At 39.6% G+C, this 23123-nt stretch overlaps 1 protein-coding gene and 1 pseudogene across 4 annotated transcripts in view; one reads left to right on the top strand and one right to left on the bottom strand.

The window, feature by feature from the left end:
* The window catches only part of LOC309649456 (large ribosomal subunit protein eL32-like), a 216587-nt pseudogene extending 214262 nt beyond the window's left edge, over positions 1 to 2325 (top strand). The window contains exon 3 of the transcript XR_014268540.1: positions 46 to 2325. The product of XR_014268540.1 is annotated as a large ribosomal subunit protein eL32-like (transcript). The remainder of the gene's footprint in view (positions 1 to 45) is intronic.
* LOC309648644 (ankyrin repeat domain-containing protein 45-like) overlaps positions 1 to 23123 on the bottom strand; it is a 156619-nt gene that overhangs the window by 106858 nt on the left and 26638 nt on the right. For 2 of the 3 annotated variants that reach the window (XM_082437502.1, XM_082437503.1), the window contains 2 exons: positions 18235 to 18329; positions 16298 to 16436 (listed from right to left, as the gene is read on the bottom strand). In XM_082437502.1, the coding sequence (XP_082293628.1) occupies positions 16298 to 16436; positions 18235 to 18329 (234 nt within the window). Of the gene's footprint in view, positions 1 to 3487; positions 3574 to 16297; positions 16437 to 18234; positions 18330 to 23123 lie in introns of those variants that run through there. The other variant, XM_082437501.1, reaches the window with a different exon arrangement.

Here is a 23123-nt window from a genome sequence, read left to right as displayed (position 1 = left end):
AACAAATAAATAAAAATTAAAAAAATAATTAAGCAGAACTGACAGAAATCCAGAAGCATTGACAACAGCATGCACAGGGGGTTCAAGGGCCAGATCTTGATGCCCAACATTGGTTATGGGAGCAACAAGAAAACAAAGCACATGCTGCCCAGCAGCATCTGGAAGTTCCTGGTCCACAGTGTCAAGGAGCTTGAAGTGCCACTGTTGTGCAACAAATCTTACTGTGCTGAGATTGCTCACAACATCTCCTTCTAGAACCACAAAGCCATTGTGGAAAGAGCAGCCCAGCTGGCTATCACAGTCACCAATCCCAACACCAGGCTATGCAGCAAAGAAAATGAATAGATTGCTCATGGGCACATTGTGTTTGTGTTAATAAAACCATGAAACTTGGCCAAAAAAAAAAAATACGTGTACTGATTTAAGTAATTTACTTTCCAATTGTGATTTTCTCTTTCCTATAGATTCTTGCTTCTTTTCTATTTAGAGAAGACCTTTCAATATTTCCTTTAGAACAGGTTTAATATTGCTGTATTCTTTTAGCTTTTGCTTGTCTGAGAAATTCTTTATCTCTCCTATTTTAAATGATAATCTTGCCGGGTAGAGTATCCTATACTGCAGATTTTTCCCTTCAGGACTTTGAATATATCTTGCCACTCCCTTCTGGCTTGCAACATTTCTGTAGAGAAATCAGCTGATAGCCTTATGGGGGTTCCTTTGTAATTAACTCCTTGTTTTCCTTTTGCTGCCTTTAGAATCCTCTCTTTATCTTTCACTTTTGCCATTTTAATTATAGTATATCTTGGTGTAGGTCTGTTTGGGTTCATCATGTTTGGGACCCTCTGTCCTTCCTGTACCTGGATATGTTTCCTTCTTTAGGTTTGGGGAGTTTTCAGCCATAATTTCTTCAAATACATTTTTGATTCCCTTTTCTCTTTCTTCTCCTTCTGAGATCCTTATTATGTGTAGACTGGCGTGCTTTATATTATCCCATAGGTCTCTTATATTGCTTTCATTTTTTTTTTCATTTGGCTTTCTGTATGTTGTTCTGATTGGATGATTTCCATTATTCTAACTTGCAGATCAGTTATTCGTTCTTCTACATTATTCAATCTGCTACTCATTGCCTTAAACTCAGCTTTCGTCTCAGCAAATAAGTCTTTTAATTTGTCTTGGTTCCTCTTTATAGTTCCTGGTCCTTTTTACAGTAATCTGCATTTCTATCAATAGCCCTTCTCAATTCCTTCAGTATTTTCAGTATCTCCTTTTTAAACTCAGTGTCTATTAGACTGAAGAGTCTGTTTCATTATTTGTTCTTTCAGGGGAATTCTCTTGATCTTTTAATTGGGAGTGGTTCCTCTCATTCTTCATTTTACTTATATTTCTCTTACTCTATGAGTTTAGTAGAAACAATTATCTACTGTGGTCTTGGAGGGCTATTTTTATGTAGAAGTGTCCCTGTGTAGCTTGTGTGGGTTTAATATTTTTGGTGCAAGGGCTGTTTTTTAGTATGCATGGCTGCCGCATCTTTCCTCAGTGTCTGCTGGCTGTTATCCCACTGATGGGGGTGTATGACTGATGTTGTGGTGAACGGAGCAGGTGCTGGATGTTGAACGGGGCCTCCTCTTTGCTCTGTGGTTGTTACAGCCCTGCTGGGGGCAGGGTCTGCTCCCTAGTTGTTGGCAAAGAAGCCCCCAGATCCATTTCTAAGCTGCAGTGTGACGTAGGCAGGATTGGAGCGCTCCCACTGGAAGAGAAGCCACTGAGTATTCCTCCACCGGAGCTGTCCATCGGGGAGTGCACTCTGTGATGTCACCTGTCACCCATTGCGTAAGTACACAAAGTACAATGTTGTGCACACTACCCTCGGCCCTGCCTCCACTGTGGGAATGCAGGCTATCAGACCTGGTGCCCCTCAGGCGCTGTGTTCACAAAGCCACCAGCACAGATCCACTGAAGTCAGGTACCAGAACCACAGCAGTTGCGCACCTGGACCTGCCATGGGAGCTAGGGAAGCAGCCCAGACTCTGGCCCCACCTCCACGTGCATGCACCCACAAAGCCCACAGCTGCTAAGGCCAGACCCGTCCCAGCCACAGGAGCACCCATTGTCCACTCGGATGTCCCACAGGCACTGAGTTTACAAAGCAAGCAGCAGTGCTGTGGATCACATGCCATGGGGGGAAGGCTCTGCTTTCAGCCCCACCTCCGCATGTGGGCAACCTGCTGGTGCTTGCATGCTCCCAGAGCTCCTAGAGATGGCAATGAGAAAGAGGCTGCTATGGCAAGCCCCACCTCCCACTTCACTCATGCATTAACAATGGGGTTTCAATGGCGGCACACACTGGCCGTAAGCATGCCAAAAATGAGGCTGCAATGGAGGGTCCTGCCCTTCTCTTCGAGTGCCTCTTCACAACGGCACTTCATTTCTATGGTGGGCCAGGCTTCTTCCACATACACTCCTGGTTGCAGCCCTTACCACACTCCAGGTCCTTCAGGCTGTCTCCACAGGGCTAACTCCAGTCCTCTCCCCAGGTCTGTCCTCTGAAGCCCGAGTTTTAGCAACCAGCCCTCGCATGTACTACTAGCAGGTCCACATCTCGGACTGGGGACTGCAGCAAGGTAGCACGGATCCTCTGTGCCAGTCTCTCCCTGTTCTGCCTGCTGCAAACCAGCTTCTACGCTCCCCTCCAAGCCTCTGAAGCTCCCTTTCTGTCCCAGGAGATCTCCCCACCAGTGCGGGGGCTTCCCAGGGTACAAGAACCTTTCCTCTTTCATAGCTCTCTCCCAGGGGCGCAGGCCCTACCCTGCTTGCTTTCTTTTTTTCTTTCATCCTACCCGGTTACATGGAGATCTTCCTCGCACTTCTGCGTGTCTTTTTCTGCCAGAATTCAATAGGTATTCTGTGATAATTGTTCCACATGTAGATGTATTCATTATGTATTTGTGGGAAAAGGTGAGCTCCACATCGTTCTATTCCACCATCTTGACTGGAGCCCCTGCAATTCTTCCTCAGAGGTGAGAAGGTAAGGAGGGAGGGTTGTTGGGCCAGACTAACAATAGTGGTGGCTTGTGGGGGAAAGGTGGGAATTAAACTGTATAACCAACAACTCGTCTTAACCATCTCATTCCTGGACTATACTGGTCTCACTCCCTCTGGTCTCTTCTCCCTCCAATCCATTTTGCAAGGACAGCCAGATTATTCTCCACTACTTAATCCCTCGTCTCTCCTACCCCAAACAAAGCCTTTAATGGCAACCCACTGCACTGAAAGTAAAGTCCAAACTTTGAAGCTCATAATTCAGTACTTTTTTAAAATTTATTTATTTTATTTTTGGCTGTGTTAGGTCTTTGTTGCTATGCACGGGCTTTCTCTAGGTGCAACGAGCGGGGGCTACTCTTCATAGCAGTGCGTGGGCTTCTCACTGTGGAGGCATCTCTTGTTGCAGAGCACGGGCTCTAGGTACGTGGGCTTCAGTAGTTGCATCGCGTGGGCTCAGTAGCTGTGGCTCGCGGGCTTAGCTGCTCCATGGCATGTGGGATCTTCCCGGACCAGGGATCGAACCTGTATCCCCTGCCTTGGCAGACGGATTCTTAACCACTGCACCACCAGGGAAGTCCCTAATTCAGTACTTTTAATGAAATGATCACAAGCTAACTTTCCAACCTTATTTTCTACTCTTCCTTAATGCGTACTCAACTACAATCAGCCAGATGGATACTGACCACTTCCCTAGTCCCATATTTCAACTTTTCATCATTATTTTGTGCTTTCATTCCAGAATTCCCTACATATTCCACCTTGGTTACCTATCCTTTCAGGCAATTCCTCTTTCTTCATGATGCCTTCTCTTTATGCTTAGGCTTCCCTGAACATACACAGCTCTTAGTTTATCTTTTCAAGTAGGCATGTTTACTCACAAAGTGGTTGGTGGACTCCTTAAAGACAAGGGTAGTGCAAAGGCATCTATTTCCCTTCAGGGGACCTAGGAGAGTGCTATGTGTATGCTCATTTGACGTTCGGTACAGTTGGCAAGGGACAGTTTGTCATACTACCTAGAACAGATTCAGTGCCTTAACCTTTAAAAAACCATGGTCCCTTTTGATAAACATAAAAATCTTAAGTACTGGGTATCCACATACAAAAGAATGAAGCTGGATCCCCTACCTCACACCATATATAAAAATTAACTTAAAATGGATTACAGACATGTTTAGACATAAGGGCTAAAAAAACTACAAAACTCTTACAGAAAAACATAAAAGTAAATATTGGTGACCTTAGATAAGGCAATGTTTCTTAGATATGACACAAAGCACAATCAACAAAAGGAAAAATAGATAAATTAGACTTCCTCAAACTTAAAGTCTTTTGTGCTTCAAAGAACACAATTAAGAAAATGAAAAGATAATCCACATAATGGGAGAAAACATTTACAAGTCATATATCTGATAAGAGACTTGTACCCAAGATACATAAAAACCTTTACAATTCAACAATAAGAAGAAAAATACATACATGTGGAGACTAAACAACATGCTACTAAAAAACCAATGAGTCAAAAAATAAATCAAAGAGAAAAACAGAAAATACCTCAAGACAAACGAAAATGTAAACACAACTTTCCAAAATCTATAGAGGATGTAGAAAAGGCAGTTCTAAGAGGAAAGTTTATAGCAATATAGGTATACCTCAAGAAATAAAAATATCTCAAATAAACAACCTAACCTTCCATGTAAAGGAATTAGAAGAACTTCCCTGGTGGTCCAGTGGGTAAGAATCCGTGCTCCCAATGCAGGGGGCCGGGGTTTGATCCCTGTCGGGGAACTAGATCCCACATGCATGCCACAACTAAGAGTTCACATACTGCAACTAAGAAGCCTGTGTGCCGCAACTAAGAAGCCCACATGCTGCTACTAAGAAGCCTGCATGCCACAACTAAGAGTTCACATGCCACAACTAAGAAGTCCGCATGCCACAAATAAGATGTCCGCATGCCAGAACTAAAGATCCCACATACCACAATGAAGATCCCGCATGCCACAACTAAGACCCAGCACAGCCAAAATAAATAAATAAAATAAATAATAAATTTAAAGTACTGTCATTTTAAAAAAAGGAATTAGAAAAAGAAAAACAAACAAAGCCCAAAGTTAGCAGATGGAAAGAAAAAAATAAGTATCAGAGTGAAAACAAATATAATAGAGACCACAAAACAATAGAAAAGATCAATGAAACCAAGAACTGTTTTTTTGAAAAGGTAAATAAAATTGATAAACCTTTTAGCCAGGCTCATCAAGGAAAAAAAAGAGAGAAGACCCAAATAAACAAAATAAGAAATGAAAGAGGAGAAATAACAACTGCTATCACAGAGATACAAAAAAATCATAAGAGAATATTATGAACAGTTACATGCCAACAAATTGAACAACCTAAAAGAAGTGGTCAAATTTCTAGAAAAATACAACTTTCAAAGACTAAATCAAGAAGAAATAGACAATCTGAACAGACCAATCACTACCTGTGAAATGGAAACTGTAATTTAAAAAAGTTCCAGAAAGCAAAAGACATGACTGAATGGCTTCACGGAAGAATTGTACCAAACATACAAAGAAGAGTTAATACCTAACCTTCTCAAACTATTCTAAAAAATTTTTAAGATGGGAGAACACTCCCAAATGCATTCTATGAGGTCACCATTACCCTAATACCAAAATGAGTCAGGATGGAGGTGTGGGAAGACTCCAAGTTAGCGTCTCCCCACAACTAGGGCACCTGCCAGCCGCTGGTGGGAAACCCTGATGCCCAAGGAGATGGGAGGAACCCCCAAGTGAAATGGTGGGACTGAGCAGGGAAGAGAAGTGGAGGCCAGACAGGAGCAGCACCCTTGAGGCCGGGAGATCAGAAGAGGCAGGCGGGAAGAGCCTTCCAGGAGGAGTGGGAAAGCAGCGGAGGGCAACTGCCCCACCCACTCGGGCCCAGGGAGCCTGCTGAGCTCCCAGGGTGGTCTCCTGCGCTCCAGGGCTCCCCTTCCCCACGGCCGCATTGGTACTGGGGGCATGGGGGGGACACCAGGGAGATCAGGAGAGGCAGGCAGGAGGGGTCCTCTGAGAGGAGCGGGAGAGGAGCAGAGGGCATTTGCCCCACCCATTCGAGCCCAGGAAGCCTCCTGGGCTCCCAGGTGAGGTCCCCCACCCTCTGAGACCAGGGGTGGTGGGCAAGCCTGAGCCCCTTCTTTTGCGTTGAGGCTAAGCCCTGCCCCCCACAGCCCCCAGGGCCTTTTCCAGCCCTGTGGGTCCTGAGCATAGGCCATGCCCACCACCCAAACCTTGCCCTTGCTTAGGCCCCACTCTCCACAGCTAAGGCCTCCCCCCACCTTTTTTCTTTTTTCTTTTTTTTTTTTCCCTCCTCTTTTTCTCTATTGTGGTACAGTTGTAAATTCTGGTTGTTTATTTATCTACATTTTTATTTTTATATTCTTTCTCATATATCTGTTAGTTTACTAGTTTAATTCTATTTTTTACTTTGTTACGGTTCTCTTTTTTTTTTTTTTTGCAACCCCATGCGGCTTGCAGTATCTTGGTTCATGAGCCGGGGGTCAGGCCGAAGCTCCTGCAGTGGGAGCTCCGAGTCCGAACCACTGGACTAACAGAGAACCTCAGTCCCCAGGGAATATTCATTGGAGTGAGGTCTCACAGAGGTCCTCATCTCAGCACCAAGACCCACCTCTACCCAACAGCCTACAAATTCCAGTGCTGAAAGCCTCAGGCCAAACAATCACCAAGACAGGAACACAATCCCACGCATTAAAAAAAAAGAAAAAAATGAGACAGCAAAAAAATATGTCACAGATGAAGGAACAAGGTAAAAACCTACAAAACCAAACAAATGAAGAGGAAATAGGCAATCTACCTGAAAGAGAATTCATTGTAATGATAGTAAAGATGATCCAGAATCTCAGAAATAGAATGGAGGCATGGATTGAGAATATAAAAAAATGTTTAACAAAGATCTAGAAGAACTAAAGAACAAACAAATAACTGAAATGAAAAATACACTAGATGGAATCAATGACACAATAACTGAGGCAGAAGAACTAATAAGTGAGCTGGAAAACAAAATGGTGCAAATAACTGCCAAGGAGCAGAATAAAGAAAAAAGAATGAAAAGAATTGAAGACAATCTCAGAGATCTCTGGGACAACACTAAACGCACCAACGTTTGAATTATAGGGGTCCCAGAAGATGAAGAGAAAAAGAAAGGGTCTGAGAAAATATCTGAAAAGATTATAAGTGAAAACTTCCCAAACATGGGAAAGGAAATAGTCACCCAAGTCCAGGAAGTGCAGAGAGTCCCATACAGGATAAACCCTAAGAAAAACACACCAAGACACATATTACTCAAACTAACAAAAATTAAATTCAAAGAAAAAATATTAAAAGCAGAAAGAGAAAAACAAAAAATAACATACAAAGTAATCCTCATAAGGTTATCAGCTGATTTTTCAGCAGAAACTCTGCAGGCCAGAAGGGAGCGGCAGGATATACTTAAAGTGAAGAAACAGAAAAACCTACAAACAACATTACTCTACCCAGCAAGGATCTAAGTGAGATTCAACAGAGAAATCAAAAGCTTTTCAGACAAGCAAAAGCTAAGAGAATTCAGCACCACCAAACCAGCTTTACAACAAATGCTAAAGAAACTTCTCTAGGTGGGAACACAAGAGAACAAAATGACCCACAAAAACAAACCCAAAACAATTAAGAAAATGGTAATCAGAACATACGTATCGATAATAACCTTGAATGTAAATGGATTAAATGTCCCAACCAAAAGACACAGACTGGCTGAATGGATACAAAAACAAGACCCATATATACGCTGTCTACAAGAGACCCACTTCAGACCTAGGAACACACACAGACTGAAAGTGAAGGGATGGAAAAAGATATTCCATGAAAATGGAAATCAAAAGAAAGCTGGAGTAGCAATACTCGTATCAGACAAAATAGACTTTAAAATAAAGACTGTTACAAGAGATAAAGAGGGACACCACATACTGATCAAAGGATCAATCCAAGAAGAAGAGTTAACAATTATAAATATTTATGCACCCAACACACAAGCACCTCAGTACATAAGGCAACTGCTAACAGCTATAAAAGAGGAAATCGACAGTAACACAATAATAGTGGGGAACTTTAACACCTCACTTACACCAATGGACAGATCATCCAGACAGAAAATTAATAAGGAAACACAAGCTTTAAATGACACAACAGACCAGATAGATTTAATTGATACTTACAGGACAGTCCATCCAAAAACAGCAGATTACACTTTCTTCTCAAGTGCACACGGAACATTCTCCAGGATAGATCACATCTTAGGTCACAAATCAAGCCTCAGTAAATTTAAGAAAATTCAGATCATATCAAGCATCTTTTCTGACCACAACGTTATGAGATTAGAAATCAATTACAGGGAAAAAAACATAAAAAACACAAACACATGGAGGCTAAACAATACGTTACTAAATAACCAAGAGATCACTGAAGAAATCAAAGAGGAAATCAAAAAATACCTACAGACAAATTACAACGAAAACACGACGATCCAAAACCTATGGGATGCAGCAAAAGCAGTTCTAAGAATGAAGTTTATAGCAATACAAGTCTACCTCAAGAAACAAGAAAAATCTCAAATAAACAATCTAACCCTACACTTAAAACAAGTAGAGAAAGAAGAACAAGGAAAACCCAAAGTCAGTAGAAGGAAAGAAATCATAAAGATCAGAGCAGAAATAAATGAAATAGAAACAAAGAAAACAATAGCAAAGATCAATAAAACTAAAAGCTGGTTCTTTAAGAAGATAAACAATATCGATAAACCATTAGCCAGACTCCTCAAGAAAAAGAGGGAGAGGACTCAAATCAATAAAATTACAAATGAAAAAGGAGAACTCACAAATGACACCACAGAAATACAAAGGATTATAGGAGACTACTACAAACAACTATATGCCAATCAAATGGACAACCACGAAGAAATGGACAAATTCTTGGAAAGGTACAATTTTCCAAGACTGAACTAGGAAGAATTAGAAAATATAAACAGACCTATCACAAGTAATGAAATTGAAACTATAATTAAAAATCTTCCAACCAACAAAACTCCAGGACCAGATGGCTTCACAGGTGAATTCTATCAAACATTTAGAGAAGCTCTAACACCCATCCTTCTCAAACTCTTCCAAAAAATTGCAGGGGGAGAAATACTCCCAAATTCATTCTACAAAGCCACCATCACCGTGATACCTAAACCAGAAAAAATATCACAAAAAAAGAAAATTGTAGACCAATATCACTGATGAACATAGATGCAAAAATCCTGAACAAAATACTAGCAAACAGAATCCAACAACACATTAAAAGGATCATACACCACTATCAAGTGGGATTTATCCCAGGGATGCAAGGATTCTTCAATATACGCAAATCAATCAATGTGATACACCATATTAACAAATTGAAGAATAAAAACCATATGACCATCTCAATAGATGCAGAAAAAGCTTTTGACAAAATTCAACACCCATTTATGATAAAAACTCTCCAGAAAGTGGGCATAGAGGGAAACTACCTCAACATAATAAAGGCCATATACAACAAACCCACAGCAAGCATCATCCTCAATGGTGAAAAACTGAAAGCATTTCCACTAAGATCAGGAACAAGACAAGGATGTCCACTTTTGCCACTATTATTCAACATAGTTTTGGAAGTCCTAGCCATGGCAATCAGAGAAGACAAAGAAATAAAAGGAATCCAAATTGGAAAAGAAGGAGTAGAACTGTCACTGTTTGCAGATGACATGATACTATACCTAGAAAATCCTGAAGATGTCACCAGAAAACTACTAGAACTAATAAATGAATTTGGTAAGGTTGCAGGATACAAAATTAATGCACAGGGCTTCCCTGGTGGTGCAGTGGTTGAGAATCTGCCTGCCAATACAGGGGACACGGGTTCGAGCCCTGGTCTGGGAAGATCCCACATGCCACGGAGCAACTGGGCCCGTGAGCCACAATTACTGAGCCTGCGTGTCTGGAGCCTGTGCTCCGCAACAAGAGAGGCCTCGATAGTGAGAGGTCCGCGCACCGCGATGAAGAGTGGCCCCCGCTCGCCGCAACTAGAGAAAGCCCTCGCACAGAAACGAAGACCCAACACAGCCAAAAATAAATTAATTAATTAATTAATTTTTAAAAAAAATTAATGCACAGAAATCTCTGGCATTCCTATACATCAACAACATAAAATCAGAAAGAGAAATTAAGGAAACAATCCCACTTACCATCGCAACAAAAAGAATAAAATACCTAGGAATAAACCTGCCCTAGAAGGCAAAGGACCTGTACTCAGAAAACTATAAAACACTGATGAAGGAAATCAAAGATGACAAAAACAGATGGAAAAATATACCATGTTCTTGGATTGGAAGAATCAATATTGTGAAAATGACTATACTACCCAAAGCAATCTACGGTATCAATGCAATCTCTATCAAACTACCAATGGCATTCTTCACAGAATTAGAACAAAAAATTTTACAACTCATATGGAAACACAAAAGACCCCAAACAGCCAAAGCAATCTTGAGAAAGAAAAATGCAGTTGGAGGAATCAGGCTCACCCACTTCAAACTATACCACAAAGCTACAGTATTCAAGACAGTATGGTACTGGCACAAAAACAGTATAGATCAATGGTACAGGATAGAATGCCCAGAGATAAACCCACGCACATATGGGCACCTAATTTACGACAAAGGAGGCAAGAACATACAGTGGAGAAAAGACAGCCTCTTCAATAAGTGGTGCTGGGAAAACTGGACAGCTACATGTAAAAGAATGAAATTAGAACACTCTCTAACACCATACACAAAAATAAACTTCAAATGGATTAAAGACCTGAATGTAAGACCAGACACTATAAAACTCTTAGAGGAAAACATAAGAAAAACACTCTTTGACATAAACCACAGCAAGATCTTTTTTGACCCACCTCCTAGAGCAACGGAAATAAAAACAAAAATAAACAAATGGTATTTAATTAAACTTCAAAGCTTTTGCACAGTAAAGGAAACCATAAACAACACAAAATGACAACCCTCAGAATGGGAGAAAATACTGCAAATCAGACAAAGGATTAATCTCAAAAACATACAAACAGCTCATGGAGCTCAATATCAAAAAAGCAAACAATCCAATTAAAAAATGGGCAGAAGACCTAAATAGACATTTCACCAAGGAAGACATACAGATGGCCAAGAGGCACATGAAAAGATACTCAACATCACTAATCATTAGAGAAATGCAAATCAAAACTATAATGAGGTATCACCTCACACTGGTCAGAATGGTCACTATCAAAAAATGTAGAAACAATAAATGCTGGAAAGACTGTGGTGAAACAGAACCCTCTTGCACTGTTGGTGGGAATGTAAATTGATACAACCACTATGGAAAACAGTATGGAGGGCCTTAAAAAACTAAAAATAGAACTACCATATGACCCAGCAATCCCACTACTGGGCATATACCCTGAGAAAACCATACTTCAAAAAGAGACAAGTACCACAATGTTCACTGCAGCACTATTTACAATAGCCAGGACATGGAACCAACCTAAATGTCCATCAAAAGATGAATGGATAAAGAAGAGGTGGCACATATATACAATGAAATATTACTCAGCCATAAAAAGAAATGAAGTTGAGTTATTTGTAGTGAGGTGGATGGACCTAGAGTCTGGCATACAGAGTGAAGTAAGAAAGAGAAAAACAAATACCGCAATGCTAACACATATATATGGAACCTAAAAAAAAAAAAATGATACTGATGAACCTAGTTGCAGGGCAGAAATAAAGAGGTAGACGTAGAGAACAGACTTGAGGACACGGGGTGGGAGGGGAAAGCTGGGGCGAAGTGAGAGTAGCATTGACATATATACATTACCAAATGTAAAACAGTTAGCTAGTGGGAAGCAGCAGCATAGCACAGGGAGATCGGCTTGGTGCTCTGTGATAACCTAGAAGGGTGGGATAGGGAGGATGGTAGGGAGGCTCAAGAGGGTGGGGATATGGGGACATATGTATGCATATGGCTGATTCACTTTGGTGTACAAAAGAAACTAACACAGTATTGTGAAGCAATTATACTCCAATAAATATCTATTAAAATTTTTTTAAAAAGCAAAAAAAAATGAGTCAAAGACACTACAAAAAGAGAAAATTACAGGCCAATAACTCTGATGACTATAGATGCAAAAATTCTCAACAAAATTTTAGCAAACCAAATTCAAAAATACATTAAAAGGATCATATACCATGATCAAGTGGGACTTATCCCAGAGATGCAAGGATGGTTCAGTATCTGCAAATCAATCAGTGTGATCTACCACATTCATAAAACATGAATAAAAATCACATGGTCATCTCAAAAGACACAGAAAAAGCATCTGATAAAATTGAACATGCATTCATGATAAAAACTCTCGTCAAAGTTGGTAATGAGGAACATATCTCAACATAATAAAGGTCTTTTACAACAAACCCACAGCTAACATCATACTCAACAGTGAAAAGCTTAAAGCATTTCCTCTAAGATCAGGAACAAGACAAGGATGACCACTCACGCCACTTTTATTCAACACAGTTTTGGAAGTCCTAGCCACAGCAGTCAGAGAAGAAAAAGAAACAAACGGCATCTAAATTGGAAAGGAAGAAGTAAAACTGTCACTATTTGCATATGACATGATACTCTATATAGAAAACCCTAAATTCTCCACCAAAAAACTATTAGAATAAATGAATTCAGTAAAGTTGCAGGATACAAGATTAATATACAAAAATCTGTTGCTTTTCCATACATTAATAATGAACTATCAGAAAGAGAAAACAAGAAAACAAGCCTGTTTAAAATCCTATTCAAAATCGCATTAAAAAAACCTAGGAATAACTGTAACCTCAGAGGTGAAAAACCTATACTCTGAAAACTATAAAACATGAATGAAAGAATTTGAAGATAATAAATGGGAATGGAAAGACATCCCATGTTCCTGGATTAGAAGAATTAATATTGTTAAAATGTCCACACTACACAAAGCAATCTACAGACTTAATGCAATCTCTCTCAAAATACCAATGGCATTTTCCACAGAACTAGAACAAATCATACTAAAATGTATATGTAACCGCAAAAGACCCCAATTTGCCAATGCAATCTTGAGAAAAAAGAACAAAGCTGGAGGTATCACATGCCCTGACTTCAGAGTATACTACAAAACTACAGTAATCAAAACAGCATGGTGCTGGCACAAAAACAGATAATTAGATCAATGGAACAGAACAAAGAGCCCAGAAATAAACCCACACACTTATGGTCAATTAATCTATGACAAAGGAGGCAAGACTATACAATGGAGAAAAGATGGTCTCTTCAATAAGTGGTGCTGGGAAAACTGGACAGCTACATGTAAAAGAATGAAATTAGGACATTTTCTCACACCATATATAAAAATAAACTCAAAATGGATTAAAAATCTAAATGTAAGACCTGAAATGATAAAACTCCTATAACACAGCATAGGCAGAACACTGTTTGGCATAAATCATAGCAATAATTTTTTGGATCTGTCTCCAAAGGCAAAAGAAACAAGAGCAAAGATAAACAAAGGGGACCTAATTAAACTTAAAAGCTTTTGCACAGCAAAGGAAACCGTGGTCAAAACGGAAAGACAACCTACAGAATATCTGCAAATGATGCAACCAACAAGGGGTTTTTATGCAAAATATACAAACAGCTCATACAACTCAATATCAAAAAACCAAAAAGTCCGATTAAAAAATGGGCAGAAGATCTGAATTTTTCAAAATTCAGATATTTTTCCAAAGAAGACATACAGATGGTCAACAGGCATACAAATAGACACTCAACATCACTAATCATCAGAGAAATGCAAATCAAAACCACAATGAGTTATCCCCCCACGCCTGTCAAAATGGCCATCTTCAAAAAGTCCACAAATAACAAATGTTGGCGAGGATATAGCAAAAAGGGAACCCTCCTGCACTGTTGGTGGGAATGTAAATTGGTGCAGCCACTGTGGAAACAGTATGGAGATTCCTCAAAAAACTAAAAATAGAACTACCATATGATCCAACAATTCCACTCCTGAGTGTATATCTGAAGAAAATGAAAACACTAATTCAAAAAGAAACATGCATCCCAATTTTCATAGCAGCATCAGTTTACAATAGCCAAGACATAAAAGCAACCTAAGTGTCCCTCAAGAGATAAATGGATATGGAACTCCCTGGCGGTCCAGTGGTTAGGACTTGGTGCTTTCACTGCCAGGGCCCAGGTTCAATCCCTGATTGCGGAACTAAGATCCCACAAGCTGACTGGCATGGCCAAAAAAAATAAAACAAAAAAAATAAAACAAAACAAAGAGATGAATGGATAAAGAAGATGTGTCGTGTGTGTGTGTGTGTGTGTGTGTGTGTTTATATATGTATGTTTACTCAGCCATAAAAAAGAATGAAATTCTGCCATTTGCAGCAACATGGATGGACCTAGAGGGTATTATGCTTAGTGAAATAAGTCAGAGAAAGTCAAATACTCTATGTTATCACTTACATGTGGAGTCTAAAAAATTTTTTATAAAACAAATGAATATAACAAAACAAACAGACCCACAGATACAGAGAACAAACTAGTAGTTACCAGTGGGAGAGAGAAGACGGGAGGGGCAAGATAGGGGTAGGGGATTAAGAGATATAAACCACTATACATAAAATAAATAAGCAACAAGGCTATATTGAACAGCACAGGGAAGTGTACCCATTATTTTGTAGTAACTTTAAATTCTATTAAAATATTGCATTACTATGCTGTACATCTGAAACTAATATAATATTATAAATCACCTATACTTCAATTAAAAAAATAAGAAGACAACTCAACTTAAAAATGGGCAAAAGATTCAGAGACATTTCTCCAAAGAAAATACACAAATGGCCAGTAAGCACTTGAAAAAATGTTTAACATCACCAGTAATTAAGGAAATGCAAATCAGAACTACATTAAGATACTTCATACCCACTAGAACAGCTAAAAAAATTTTTTTAAGATAATAATAAATGTTGATAACAATGTGGAGAAATTGGAATCCTCATATATATTGCTTATGGGAATGGAAATTTGGAAACAGTTTGGCAATTCCTCAAAAGGTCAGAAATAGAGGTACCATATGACCCCAGCAATTCTACTCCTAAATATATACCCAAGAGAAATGAAAGCATGTGGCCACACAAAAATTTGTGCACAAAAATTCATAGCAGCATTATTTATAATATCAAATGAGTAGAAACTCAAGTGTCCATCAATTAATGAATGGATAAATTTGAATCCATACAATGGACTATTGTTCAGCGATAAAAAGGAATACTGACACATACTACAACACGGATGAACCTTAAAAACATTACGCAAAGCGAAAGAAGCCAGACCCAAAAGGCAACAGACTATATGATCTATCTCTGAAATGTTCAGAACAGGCAATCCATAGAGATAAAAAGTAGATTAGTAGTTGCCAGGGACTTGTGGAAGGGAGGAATGGGCAGTGACTACTAATAGATGTGGTGTGTCTCTTCGGGCTGGTAAAATGTTCTAAAATTAGACAGTGGTGATGATTATATAACTCTGAAAATACACTGAAAACGACTGAATTTTTCATTTTTTAAATGGTGAATTTTATGGTATGAGAATTCTATCTCAATAAAGCTGATATTTTTTAAATCTTAGGTACACCTGCCACCAAGGTTCTGACGGTGCACCTTCTCCACTGACAGGACAGTATTCCCACAATAGGTTTTTCAAACTATAGAGTTACATTACTGAAAATGTTTTTTTCAAATTCTGCCGCTCTATCTCCTTGAAGGACATGTCTTCCTGGTTGAAAATCACTGGCCAAAACCATAGTAAATTACATAAAATTAAATGATTAATGATGGTAATAAGATTAGTGCTAGACATTCTCTGTAGAAATAACTCTGTCATTATTTTTAGTTATTATTAATATTGTAACCCAATGAAACTGAGTTACAGATTGGTGCCTGTAACAAGGTTAATGGCTACTTAATGAAGAGTGCTGAAATCAGATTATCTCAGAAATAACAACATTGAACCTAATTTTCACCTTTTCTGACATTCAAACCATTTTTATCCAAAACTTACGTGGTGTAGCCATTTTTGTGAAGATAGGAGTCACAATATCCTCCAATTGCTGTTTCTGCTCAAAAAGCTCATTAATGGAAGCTTCTAAATGGGTTTCCAGCCATTCATTTTTTATACGGCATGCATTGAGGATGGTATTCTAGAGGCAGAAACAAAGAATTTACTTTCCACTTGTTTATTTAAAAATAAAACTCTATAGTATCTCTAAACCAGCACTGTGCAACAGAACTTTCTGTGATGATGGAAATGTTCTGTATCTGCATTGTCCAATACAGTCACCATTAGACGTACATAGCCAGTGAGCACTAGAAAAGTGGCTGAAGAACTGAATTTTTAATTTTATTTAATTAATTCTAATTTAAATAATCTCATATGGCTAGGGGCTACTATATCTGACAGTGCAGCTCTAACATTAGTGGAATGTGCGTATAAAGAAACTCATAATCTAGAGTCATGAAGTCTTGGGCCAGTCTACACCTTCTCCCTAATTCTTTATTTTCAATGAGCCCTGTGATAAAGAAAAGTGTTTGCAAAGGTTGGAAAAAAATGGGTGGATGATATGAGCTGCATGCAACTCAACGGACAATGCCGAGGATATTTTATTCCTTCTCAGGCGGTTCACAGGAGAAGAAAGTGCAAGAAATGCAAAAAGAGCTCCACCTCACTGAAAACCTCTCAGTTTGCATTGCAAAACCATCTCTTTGCACATGAGCAGCAAACTGCTGATATCTGATTTAAGATGTTCATTACTCTATGGTTTGTAATAATAAAGAGACATGAATAAATGTATTATATGTCCTGTCCATATTATTAAATAAGCAGTAGTATATACAGAAGTATATAGAATAAAGTGTATTTATAAAGATATCCATAATATATTCTTTAAAGGAAAAAAAAAGTAAAGAACAATTTGTATAGTATGATCCTATTTTTATAAAAGCAAAACCTCTTATAAAACTCTGTGTGCATACATACGTTTACATAAGTGAAGGGAAAGCATGATGAGATTAACACAAAATTGTTATTAGAACCACACGGTAATAAGACTGCAAAGGGAAAAGAGAAAACTATTAAGTTTGCTTTAGATGTTTTATTTTTATTTTATTCTAATCATTACTATATTTTCTAGCTCAAATAACCAAATATTTGAAAACTGAAATTAAAAAGGCTTTTATAGTAACTAGTTTGACAAAGCACTGTCCATGCCAGAAAGATTGTTTTGCAGATCTAATAGCTGCAATAGCTATTCTAATAGAATTCTGCCTATATTTTGTTTCATAAGAGATTTTGTAAAGTGTTTTACAAACAAGTGAAATGTGTAACTTAGCATGTTCTCAGACTTGACGATGTCTTATACTTTTAGCAATAGCTATTCTTTTTCATCAGAATTATAAGTCACAGAAAATTCATAGAACTTCCTGTACAGAAATGCAGGAAATAATTTAAAACCCAAACACATTTCTAACACCTTAAGTGTATCTTTTTTTTAGTGTACATCCAAAGTAATAAACTAGTTCACATGCAGTACTTAGTATATAGTAAATGTGGCAAGCTGGCTTTACAATTAGCTATCTTTACATCTGTGTATCTTTTTTCACCATTATGTTAAATTTGATATGTTAAAAAATATGTACTGTGTATATACATATTTACAAAAATACATGATGTATATCTAAGTTTTAAAGCAAAATAATGAAATGAGTATCAGTGGATCCCACTAATCAACAGAGGAACAAGAACACTGCCAGTACTATTAATGCTGTTCCTGTGCCCCTCCCCTATACAGCAGTTTATTAAGAAAGGAAAAAATGAAGGAAGGGAGGGAGAAGAGAGCAGTGAGGACTGCTATCTACCTCTAGTGCATCAGTGTAGAAATTAAAGATACAAGGCAAAAATCTCAGAAGACTTCAGAGCAAACTATAATCACAATGCAGTACCTTGTCTTCCTTTAAAAGCTTCCCTGGTCCCTTTGCTGTATCTGTAACAATTGCAGAGACCTTTGCAATATATTTTTTCAGCGCTAGCCTTGCATCTGAAAGAACAGAACAGTAAAATGCATAATAATAAGACAAAGACCAAAAAATATGCATTACAAACATTACATGTTTGTAATGTACACTTATATCTCCAGAGCTTTATAAAGACTGCATGGGAGATTTGTTGCAGTTGTTTTCCTTGGGGAACTTCAAAAGGACAACATTCAACTAGCACAGCACTTTGGGGCACTCACTGTATTCCTAGAATTGTGCTAAAATTTTTAAAGAGCAAATAAATATAAAATGTGATACCTGATACCACAGAGACTATAGTCTATCAAAATATCTACTCTGGGGAAAGGAACAAAAAACATTTCCAAGAGAAAAACTGTCACTTGCTTTACCCTTCTTTATCCTTCAAAATAAATTCAAATAGCTTCCCTCTTTTAAAAAAAAAGTGTTTAAAATAATTCCATTCTCTATAGCACCCATCGCAAAATTTGCAAGACCTGTTTAAACAAAATTACAACACTTTGAGAGAAATAAAAGACTCAAATAAATGGGAAGATTTACCATATTCCTAGACGGAACAACTGAATATAGTAAATGGTAGATTAGCCTCAAATTAATTTAACAATTGATGTATTCGTTTCCTGTGGCTGCTATAACAAATTGCCATAAATTTGGTGGCTTAAAGCAACTCAAGTTTATAGTTTATCCTCTTACAATTCTAGAGGCGAAAAGCCTGAAATCAGTTTAGCTGATTGTGTTGGCAGGGAAGATTCTTTCTGGGGGCTCTGAAGGGAGAATCTATTTTCTTGCTGTTTGCAACCTCTAGTGGCAGCCTGTACCCCTTGGCTGTGGCTCCTTCCTCCATCTTCAATCAAACTACACCACTCCAATGTCTAGTTCCATCATCAAATCACCTTCTCCTCTTCTGTGTCAAATCTCCTGCCTCTCACTTATAATAAGGACACTTGTAATTACATTTAGGCCCCACCTGGATAATCCAGGATAATCTCCCCATCGGAAGATCCTTAATTTAAGGATCTGCAAAATCCCATATGAGGTAACATTCACAGGTTCCAGGGATTAGAACCTAGATATCTTTGGCAGACTTTTTTCAGCCTACCACAGTCGTCCCTCTGACCTCCTAAAACTCACACCTATCCCACATGCAAAATACATTTACCCCACGCCAACATCCAAAAGTTTCAACCCATTACAACATCAACTCATGTCCAAATGCTCATCTAAAATATCATCAGCTCAAAAGTCTCATCTCATCATCTAAACAAGGTATGCATGAGACATTAGTATGATCCATCTATCCTGGGGTAAAATTCCTCTCCATCTGTAGACCTGTGAAACTAGAAAACAAAGTTCTCTGCTCCCAAAATACAGTTGTGGAACAGGCACAGAGCAACAGTTATAGATAATGCCATTCAAAAAGTGAGAAATTAGAGGAAAAAAGGAGTCACCACATTCCCAAGTAATTTTGAAATCCCACAGGGCAAATTCTATTAGGTATCAAAGCCTGGGGATAATCATCTGTGGTGTAAGGCTCCATCCTCTTGGCCTTCAGCTCCAGCCTGAGTCATCCTTCCTTTTTCATGAAAGACAGCACGTTTTTGCAGCTGAATAGTTTTGTCAGTCACAGCTTCAAACCCACCATTCATGTTGCAAGCAGAATTAATTCCCTAAACTGGAATCCAAGGTTTAGGTTTTGGCTCCACTAGCTGGGTGACCTGGAGTCAGTAGTGGCTCCAGAATTTCAATACAGGATGAAGTTTAGCAGAGGAATTAGCTGGAAGAGGGGACTAAGGGACTTGTCATAGAATTGCATTTATATAATAAGCACACTGATTTTACTAACAGCATATATGTATTTTGGGTGGCTTGGTAGAGAAAGGAGCTTACTGCAAGCATCCTCTTAATGCCTGTCTTACTGCATTCAGTCTGCAAAATACCACAGACTACGTAGTTTATAAACAACAGAAACTTATTTTTCACAGTTCTGGAGGCTGGGAAGTCCAAGATCAAGCTGTCAACATGGTTGCAGTCTAGTGAAAACCCTCTTCCTTCATTGCCAGCACCTTCTCACTGTGCCCTCACATAGTGGATGGGGTTAGGGAACTCTGTGGGGACTCTTTTATAAGAACACTAACCCCATTCATGAGGGCTCCACCTTCATGTCCTAAGCATCTCCCAAAGGCCCCACTTCCTAATACCATCACATTGGGCATTAGGATTTCAACATATGAACTTGGGGGGGAACACAAACTTTCAGACCATAGTAATATCTTAACCCCACTAACCTCAGTTTCTCCATCTAGAAAATGGAAGTATTATAGTACCATCCTCATAGGGTTGTTGTAAGAATTAAACACAACGTATTATAGGATAATGCATGCAGATGTCTTGATACAGTGCCTGTCACACAGTAAAGCCCTTAATAAGTTTATTATTATGTCACTCCTCTCCCCAAAGCTCCGTAAATGACCCCCTATTGACTACTGAATAAAATGCAGGGCCTTCCAAGATCTATCTAGCCACAAACTATCTTTCCAGCTTCATCCCTTGCAACATTCATCCAGAGACCCTGTCCATTATTTACTCCCTGTTCCCCCTGCTCCCAGATGTCAACAGGGCTCACTCCTTCGTTCCTCAGGTCTCTGCTCGAGCATCACCTTAATAGAGAAGCCTCTCCTGATTGCCCTCTATAAAATAACACACTCTCGCTCATTCACTTGCTGGCGACTTCATAACCCCGTTACCACTCTATTTTTCTCCGTAACACTGCATAGATACATAGATTTAGATAATTTTATTTTCTGTGTTTCCCTACTAGAAAGTAAACTCCATAAACATAAAGATTGTTTTATGCCTAGTTGTGTATGTTTTCTCAGCTCCTAGAACAGTATTTAGCACATAGGAGGTGCTCAATAAATATTTATAAATGGTTGTCTAAAGGTTTACACAGAATTTCTTTGCTTATTATGTTTCCTCAACCTAAGATGCCCTCTCTGCATTGCCACCCACCAAAATTCTACTCATTCTTCAAAGCTTACTTTAAAATGCACTTCTGTGAAACTCCTAATTCCCCCAGGTAGATCTCGTTGTTCTATCAACTGTGACGTGATTATCATTTGATTTAGCTCTGAGTTTAATCTGTCTTGTAATTTTTTGTTATCCTGTTTTTTGCTTCTACCTCTAGACTGTAAGTTCCTTAAAGGCAGAGTCTGTATCACCTTCTTATCATATACCATTCTACCTCACCATCTCTTTTTCACTTACCACGCCAAATTCCCCACCCCTCACCCACTACCTGATAGTACCACATTGCCACCAAAAAGACATAGGTCGAAAGGGGGAGGGACTCAGTATTTGCTTGACTATTTGAAGGGAAGGACATTCCAGAATGAAAAAAACAGAAGCAGATGCTAGGTTGTATGAAATAACACAGCTATAGCTACTTTGTAAGTAGATGTGAAAGTACCATACTTCAAAAGGGTTGGGGAGGATCTTCAAGATGGCGGAGGAGTAAGATGCAGGGATCACCTTCCTCCCCACAAATACATCGGAAATACATCTAGAAGTGGAACAGCTCCTACAGAACACCTCCTGAATGCTGGCAGAAGACCTCAGACTTCCCAAAAGGCAAGAAAATCCCCACGTACCTGGGTATGGCAAAAGAAAAAAGAAAAAACAGAGACAAAAGAATAGGGACGGGACCTGCACCTCTGGGAGGGAGCTGTGAAGAAGGAAAAGTTTCCACACACTAGGAAGCCCCTTCACTGGTGGAGACGGGGGGGTGGGTGTGTGGTAAGCTTTGGAGCCACAGAGGACAGCGCAGCAACAGGGGTGCAGAGGGCAAAGCGGAGAGATTCCCGCACAAAGGATCGCTGTCAACTAGCAATCACCAGCCTGAGAGGCTTGTCTGCTCACCTGCCGGCCGGGACTGGTGGGGGCTGGGAGTTGAGGCTCCGGCTTCGGAGGTCGGATCCCAGGGAGAAGACTGGGGTTGGCTCTGTGAACACAGCCTGAAGGGGGCTAGTGCGCCACAGCTAGCTGGGAGGGAGGCCAGGAAAAAGTCTGGACCTGCCTAAGAGGCAAGAGACCATTGCTTCGGGGTGCACAAGGAGAGGGGATTCAGAGCACTGCCTAAACGAGCTCCAGAGACAGGTGCGAGCCGTGGCTATCAGCGCGGACACCTGAGACAGGCATGAAATGCTAAGGATGCTACTGCAGCCACCAAGAATCCGGTGTGCAAGCACAGGTCACTCTCCACACCTCCTCTCCCGGGAGCCTGTGCAGCCCGCCACTGCCAGGGTCCTGGGATCAGGGACAACTTCCCTGGCAGAACACACGGCACACCTCAGGCTGTTGCAACGTCACGCCAGCCTCTGCTACAGGCTCACCCCACATTCGAATTATAACTACCGTACCCCTCCCTCTCCCCAGCCTGAGTGAGCCAGAGCCCCCGAATCAGCTGCTCCTTTAACCCCCTCTTGTCTGGGCAAAGAACAGACGCCCTCAGGTGACCTACATGCAGAGGCAGGGCCAAATCCAAAGCTGAACCCCAGGAGCCATGTGAACAAAGAAGAGAAAGGGAAATGTCTCCCAGCAGCCTCAAGAGCAGCGGACTAAATCTCCACAATCAACTTGATGTAACCTGCATCTCTGGAATACCTGAATAGACAACAAATCGTCCCAAAATTGAGGCCGTGAACTTTGGGAGCAACTGTAGACTTGGGGTTTGCTGTATGCAACAGACTAGTTTCTGATTTTGATGTTTATCTTAGTATAGTTTTCAGCACTTGTTATCATTGGTGGATTTGTTTATTGGT

This window comes from Balaenoptera physalus (assembly GCF_965194825.1).
Source record: "Balaenoptera physalus genome assembly, chromosome: 1".
In the NCBI taxonomy this organism is placed as follows: Eukaryota; Metazoa; Chordata; class Mammalia; order Artiodactyla; family Balaenopteridae; genus Balaenoptera; species Balaenoptera physalus.
This window is presented reverse-complemented; position numbering and strand designations above follow the sequence as displayed.